Source organism: Oncorhynchus mykiss, chromosome 13 (assembly GCF_057628025.1).
Source record: "Oncorhynchus mykiss isolate SJ-2025 chromosome 13, ASM5762802v1, whole genome shotgun sequence".
NCBI lineage: Eukaryota > Metazoa > Chordata > Actinopteri > Salmoniformes > Salmonidae > Oncorhynchus > Oncorhynchus mykiss.
Genome location: NC_143034.1, coordinates 82,683,367 through 82,690,193, shown reverse-complemented (window position 1 = coordinate 82,690,193; position 6,827 = coordinate 82,683,367). Strand labels below are relative to the sequence as shown.

The window sequence follows — 6,827 nt, the reverse complement described above, 5'->3', positions numbered from 1 at the left end:
ACTACCTAACACACCACAGTAGTACAGGTTTAACACACCACAGTACTACCTAACACACCACAGCACTACCTAACACACCACAGTACTACATAACACACCACAGTACTACCTAACACACCACAGTACTACCTAACACACCACAGCACTACCTAACACACCACAGTACTACATAACACACCACAGTACTACCTAACACACCACAGTACAACAGGTCCAAGTCAGTAGAATCATTTATTACAGATTTTTAATTAATTTCTTTGTTGGTAATGTAACATGAATTACAGGTTTAAAAGCTGATAGCATTTACAGAGCATACAAACTTACTGAAACACTAGAGACAGACTTTACTAAGCAGGGAGCATATTTACACTATGGGCAGAGGGGGGAGAGAGAAAGAGAGAAAGAGGGGGAAAGAGAGAGAGGGACAGAGAGGGGGAAAGAGAGAGGGAGAGAGAGGGGGAAAGAGAGAGGGAGAGAAAGGGGGGAAGAGAGGGAGAGAGTAGGAGAGAGAGTGAGTGGGAGAGAGAGAGAGAGAGAGAGTGAGTGGGAGAGAGTGTTAGTGGGAGAGAGAGAGAGAGAGAGAGAGAGAGAGAGAGGGAGAGAGAGAGAGAGAAAGCAAGCAGGGGAGATGGAGGGAGGAAAAGCAGGGGAGATGGAGGGAGGACAACATAGTTGCAGTGTGATCTTTGCTCCAGTCGTTAAACAGAATCACAACTTATTGATCTTTTTATTACTGATTACATGTCCCCCCCCTCCTCCCCTCCCCTCCCTATCGATTAGCTCTCTAGATTCCTGCAGCTAGATAAGGGTCAGCACATCGACAGGTTAACAGGACGACAGGTGAAGTGGCACCTCGACACCGAGGTCAGTTTAGAGTTGACCTCCGTATCGGAACAGGTTACGGAGCTGAAGACTCTACGCTGATCCTAGATCTGTGCCTAAAGGGAAACGTCTAAATAACATTCAGCCCGACTGCTGGTGTTCTCCCACTGAGGCATAGCAGGGGGAAAACAACCTACCCACTGATTCAGACTCTCTGATGGTTGAGGACAGGACTGGGGGGGTTTAGTAACCTAATCCCATCAGGACTGGGGGGGTTTAGTAACCTAATCCCATCAGGACTGGGGGGGCTTAGTAACCTAATCCCATCAGGACTGGGGGGGGTTTAGTAACCTAATCCCATCAGGACTGGGGGGGTTTAGTAACCTAATCCCATCAGGACTGGGGGGGTTTAGTAACCTAATCCCATCAGGACTGAGGGGGTTTAGTAACCTAATCCCATCAGGACTGGGGAGGTTTAGTAACCTAATCCCATCAGGACTGGGGGGGTTTAGTAACCTAATCCCATCAGGACTGGGGGGGTTTAGTAACCTAATCCCATCAGGACTGGGGGGGTTTAGTAACCTAATCCCATCAGGACTGGGGGGGTTTAGTAACCTAATCCTATCAGGACTGGGGGGGTTAGTAACCTAATCCCATCAGGACTGGGGGGGTTAGTAACCTAATCCCATCAGGACTGGGGGGGTTTAGTAACCTAATCCCATCAGGACTGGGGGGGTTTAGTAACCTAATCCCATCAGGACTGGGGGGTTTAGTAACCTAATCCCATCAGGACTGGGGGGGTTTAGTAACCTAATCCCATCAGGACTGGGGGGGTTTAGTAACCTAATCCCATCAGGACTGGGGGGGTTTAGTAACCTAATCCCATCAGGACTGGGGGGGTTTAGTAACCTAATCCCATCAGGACTGGGGGGGGGTTTAGTAACCTAATCCCATCAGGACTGGGGGGGTTTAGTAACCTAATCCCATCAGGACTGGGGGGGGTTTAGTAACATAATCCCATCAGGACTGGGGGGGTTTAGTAACCTAATCCCATCAGGACTGGGGGGGTTTAGTAACCTAATCCCATCAGGACTGGGGGGGTTTAGTAACCTAATCCCATCAGGACTGGGGGGGTTAGTAACCTAATCCCATCAGGACTGGGGGGGTTTAGTAACCTAATCCCATCAGGACTGGGGGGGTTTAGTAACCTAATCCCATCAGGACTGGGGGGGTTTAGTAACCTAATCCCATCAGGACTGGGGGGGTTAGTAACCTAATCCCATCAGGACTGGGGGGGTTTAGTAACCTAATCCCATCAGGACTGGGGGGGTTTAGTAACCTAATCCCATCAGGACTGGGGGGGTTAGTAACCTAATCCCATCAGGACTGGGGGGGGGGTTAGTAACCTAATCCTATCATGACTGGGGGGGGGTTTAGTAACCTAATTCTACCATGACTGGGGGGGGGGGGGGGGGGTTTAGTAACCTAATCCCATCAGGACTGGGGGGGGGGGGTTAGTAACCTAATTCTATCATGACTGGGGGGGGGGGTTTAGTAACCTAATCCTATCATGACGGGGGGGGGGGGGGGGGGGGGTTAGTAACCTAATCCCATCAGGACTGGGGGGGTTTAGTAACCTAATCCCATCAGGACTGGGGGGGTTAGTAACCTAATCCCATCAGGACTGGGGGGGTTAGTAACCTGATCCCATCAGGACTGGGGGGGGGGGTTTAGTAACCTAATTCTATCATGACTGGGGGGGGGGGGGGTTTAGTAACCTAATCCTATCAGGACTGGGGGGGTTTAGTAACCTAATCCTATCATGACGGGGGGGGGGGGGGGGTTAGTAACCTAATCCTATCAGGACTGGGGGGGGGGGTTTAGTAACCTAATCCTATCATGACTGGGGGGGGGGGGGGGGTTTAGTAACCTAATCCTATCATGACTGGGGGGGGGGGTTTAGTAACCTAATCCTATCATGACTGGGGGGGGGGGTTTAGTAACCTAATCCTATCAGGACTGGGGGGGGTTTAGTAACCTAATCCTAGCAGGACTGATAGAGAGTCAAAGTGAGGGCAGTGACCCACACCATAATGTTAAATGACAGACATACAATAGAGACTTTTTTGAAACCTTCAAAGTGCGCACACACACACACACACACACACACACACACACACACACACACACACACACAGTTGTGTGTTGTAATGGCTTTATGAGAGAGTCTTTGTGCAGTAGAACAATGGAACGCTGAGAGGAGTCTAAAAGCTCTTCTATAAAGCAACAGAAACTGCTGGAGCTCACAGGAACACTCCTCTCTCTCTCTATCTGTCTCTCTCCCCCATCTCTCTCTCTGTCTCTCTCTCTCTGTCTCTCTCTCTCCCCCATCTCTCTCTCTCTATCTCTATCTGTCTCTCTCCCACATCTCTCTCTCTCTCTCTCTCTCTCTCTGTCTCTCTCTCTCTGTCTCTCTCCCCCATCTCTCTCTCTGTCTCTCTCTCTCTCCCCCATCTCTCTCTGTCTGTCTCTCTCCCCCATCTCTCTCTCTCTCGCTCCTCTCTCTCTCCCTCTCTCTCTGTCTCTCTCTCTCTCTGTCTCTGTCCCCCATCTCTCTCTCTGTCTCTCTCCCCCCTCTCTCTCGCTCCTCTCTCTCTGTCTCTCTCCCTCTCTCTCTCGCTCCTCTCTCTCTGTCTCTCTCCCTCTCTCTCTCCCCCCTCTCTCTGTCTCCCCCCCCTCCCTCTCTCTCTGTCTCTCTCAGGGATCTGCTCTCTCTACTGCTGTGTGAGAGACAGAGACGGGGATCCACACTCCTCTGGTCGTTAGCCATGTGCGAGCAGGCTGGTGAATCTAGTGGGAGGAGCCAGAGAGCTGGTCAAAACAACTGGAAAGGGAGGGGTGATTTTAGAGAGGCGGGTCAACTCTCCTATCCTATCACACAGGGTGTGGGTGTGTCCTCTTTAATCAGGGTGGGTGTGTCCTCTTTAATCAGGGTGTTTCTGTGGGTGTGTCCTCTAATCAGGGTGTTTCTGTGGGCGTGTCCTCTTTAATCAGGGTGTTTCTGTGGGCGTGTCCTCTTTAATCAGGGTGTTTCTGTGGGTGTGTCCTCTTTCGGAGGTGTGTCTTTCTCTGCTTCCTCTCCCGTGGGTGTGTCCTGACCAGTCTCCTCCCCTTCTGATGCAGCTGAAAGGGGTGTGTCTCCCTCTGCCTCTAGGGGCGTGTCTTGCTCAGTGGGCGTTCCCATCTCTGCTTCAGCCGTCTCTTGAATTGTTGTTTCGGTTTCAGTCTCCTCCTCCTCCTCTTCCTCCTCTTCCTCCATCGCCGAACCTTCCACTTCCTCCTTTGGCTCCTTCCCTTCTCTCTTCTCTAGCTCCTCCTCCTCCTCCTCCTCCTCTCTGATAGCCGTATCAGTGCCGAGGTGTGTGTGTGAGCCGAGTGCGTGTAGGTGGTCAGCCGGGGGCAGCAGGGTCAGTGACTCGACGCTCAGAGAGTCTGTGTTGTCGTCGGTCAGTAGAGAGATGTTAGGCTGGGAGGCAGGGGTGAGGCTGGGGGCCAGGACAGACGGGACAGGGGAACAAGAACCGGTTAACTCTCCTCCTCTTCCTCCTGCCTCTCCACCGGAGGACGAAGGAGGAGTGCGCTCCAAGAACGTCTCCTCATCTGAGGAGGAAGAGGGGTTAATGTTAGCTCAACCGGTTAGCTGCAGCTACAGACGACTGCTATCTAAGCCTAGCATCTAGAGCTAACGATAGCTACAGACGACTGCTATCTAAGCCTAGCATCTAGAGCTAACGATCGCTACAGACAACTGCTATCTAAGCCTAGCATCTACAGTACTGGTGTGTGTGTGTGTTACCTGTAGGGCTGTTGGCTGATATCGTACTGGTGTGTGTGTGTTACCTGTAGGGCTGTTGGCTGATATCGTACTGGTGTGTGTGTGTTACCTGTAGGGCTGTTGGCTGATATCGTACTGGTGTGTGTGTGTTACCTGTAGGGCTGTTGGCTGATATCGTACTGGTGTGTGTGTGTTACCTGTAGGGCTGTTGGCTGATATCGTACTGGTGTGTGTGTGTTACCTGTAGGGCTGTTGGCTGATATCGTACTGGTGTTTGTGTGTTACCTGTAGGGCTGTTGGCTGATATCGTACTGGTGTGTGTGTGTTACCTGTAGGGCTGTTGGCTGATATCGTACTGGTGTGTGTGTGTGTTACCTGTAGGGCTGTTGGCTGATATCGTACTGGTGTGTGTGTGTGTGTTACCTGTAGGGCTGTTGGCTGATATCGTACTGGTGTGTGTGTGTTACCTGTAGGGCTGTTGGCTGATATCGTACTGGTGTGTGTGTGTGTGTTACCTGTAGGGCTGTTGGCTGATATCGTACTGGCTGTAACAGAGTCACATCGTCCGGTGCTGCCTGAGGAGGGTGGGGAGGGGGAGGAGAGGGGGGACGGGCTGTGCTGAGAGACACAGTGGGCCACCGCAAACCCTGCAATACAACACACACACACACACACACACACACACACACACACACACACACACGTGTAATTGTGTAATATTTTTTCAAAACAACAATTAGATTGAGTTGGTATGTCAATAAACACACTGAGGCAAACAGAACAACACATTCCTGAGTGCTAGACACTTAAGTCTCTCTGTCTGTCTCCCTCTCCCAGTCCCAGTCTCTCTTTCGGTGCTAGACACTAAACAGTCTCTCTCTCTCCCAGTATATCTCTCTCCCTCTCCCAGTCTCTCTCTCTCTGGGTGCTAGACACTAAACAGTCTCTCTCTCTCCCAGTCTCTCTCTCTCTGGGTGCTAGACACTAAACAGTCTCTCCCTCCCCCAGTCTCTCTCTCTCTGGGTGCTAGACACTAAACAGTCTCTCTCTCTCCCAGTATCTCTCTCTCCCTCCCCCAGTCTCTCTCTCTCTGGGTGCTAGACACTAAACAGTCTCTCTCTCTGGGTGCTAGACACTAAACAGTCTCTCTCTCTCCCAGTATCTCTCTCTCCCTCCCCCAGTCTCTCTCTCTCTGGGTGCTAGACACTAAACAGTCTCTCTCTCTCCCAGTATCTCTCTCTCCCTCTCCCAGTCTCTCTCTCTCTGGGTGCTAGACACTAAACAGTCTCTCTCTCTGGGTGCTAAACACTAAACAGTCTCTCTCTCTGGGTGCTAGACACTAAACAGTCTCTCTCTCTGGGTGCTAGACACTAAACAGTCTCTCTCTGGGTGCTAGACACTAAACAGTCTCTCTCTCTGGGTGCTAGACACTAAACAATCTCTCTCTGGGTGCTAGACACTAAACAGTCTCTCTCTCTGGGTGCTAGACACTAAACAGTCTCTCTCTCTGGGTGCTAAACACTAAACAGTCTCTCTCTCTGGGTGCTAGACACTAAACAGTCTCTCTCTCTGGGTGCTAGACACTAAACAGTCTCTCTCTCTGGGTGCTAGACACTAAACAGTCTCTCTCCCTCCCTCCCTCTCTCTGGGTGCTAGACACTAAACACCCAACCTAGAGAACGACATTACCCAGTGTGTGTACCATCCAAAACGTCTTTGGTAAGATATAAGAAGTTACACCCAGCTTTATTCTGAAATCGATTAAATAAAACAGTTTTTTTGTTGTTGAAATGTTTGGAAATGTATATAAAACAAAACAACAACACAGAAATATCTGTTTTATAAAAATAAAAAAAGTATTCAGACCCTTTGCGATGAGACTCGAAATTGAACTCAGGTGCTTCCTGTTTCCATTGATCATCCTTGAGATGTTTCTACAACTTGATTGGAGGTCCACCTGTGTTAAATTCAATTGATTGGACAGGATTTGGAAAGGCAAGATTGAACTCTGTGGCCTGAATGCCTAACGTCACGTCTGGAGGAAACCTGGCACCATCTCTAACCGGTGAAGCATGGTGGTGGCATCATCACGTCTGGAGGAAACCTGGCACCATCCCTACGGTGAAGCATGGTGGTGGCAGCATCACGTCTGGAGGAAACCTGGCACCAT

At 50.5% G+C, this 6,827-nt stretch overlaps 1 protein-coding gene and 1 long non-coding RNA gene across 5 annotated transcripts in view; both read right to left on the bottom strand.

Moving 5' to 3' along the window:
* Window positions 1-212: 212 nt before the first annotated feature.
* LOC118947072 (uncharacterized) lies at window positions 213-2,286 on the bottom strand. Its single transcript, XR_016485494.1, has 2 exons — window positions 1,470-2,286; window positions 213-1,106 (listed from the first exon to the last, which is right to left on the bottom strand). It is a non-coding gene; the product is annotated as an uncharacterized LOC118947072 (long non-coding RNA).
* Window positions 2,287-3,020: 734 nt separating this feature from the next.
* clec16a (C-type lectin domain containing 16A) overlaps window positions 3,021-6,827 on the bottom strand; it is a 96,126-nt gene continuing 92,319 nt past the window's right edge. For all 4 annotated transcript variants that reach the window (XM_090194491.1, XM_090194493.1, XM_090194492.1 and 1 more), the window contains exons 22-23: window positions 5,173-5,304; window positions 3,021-4,482 (exon numbers count right to left, since the gene is read on the bottom strand). In XM_090194491.1, coding sequence (XP_090050617.1) covers window positions 3,905-4,482; window positions 5,173-5,304 — 710 coding nt within the window. In that variant the 3' untranslated portion in view covers window positions 3,021-3,904. The remainder of the gene's footprint in view (window positions 4,483-5,172; window positions 5,305-6,827) is intronic.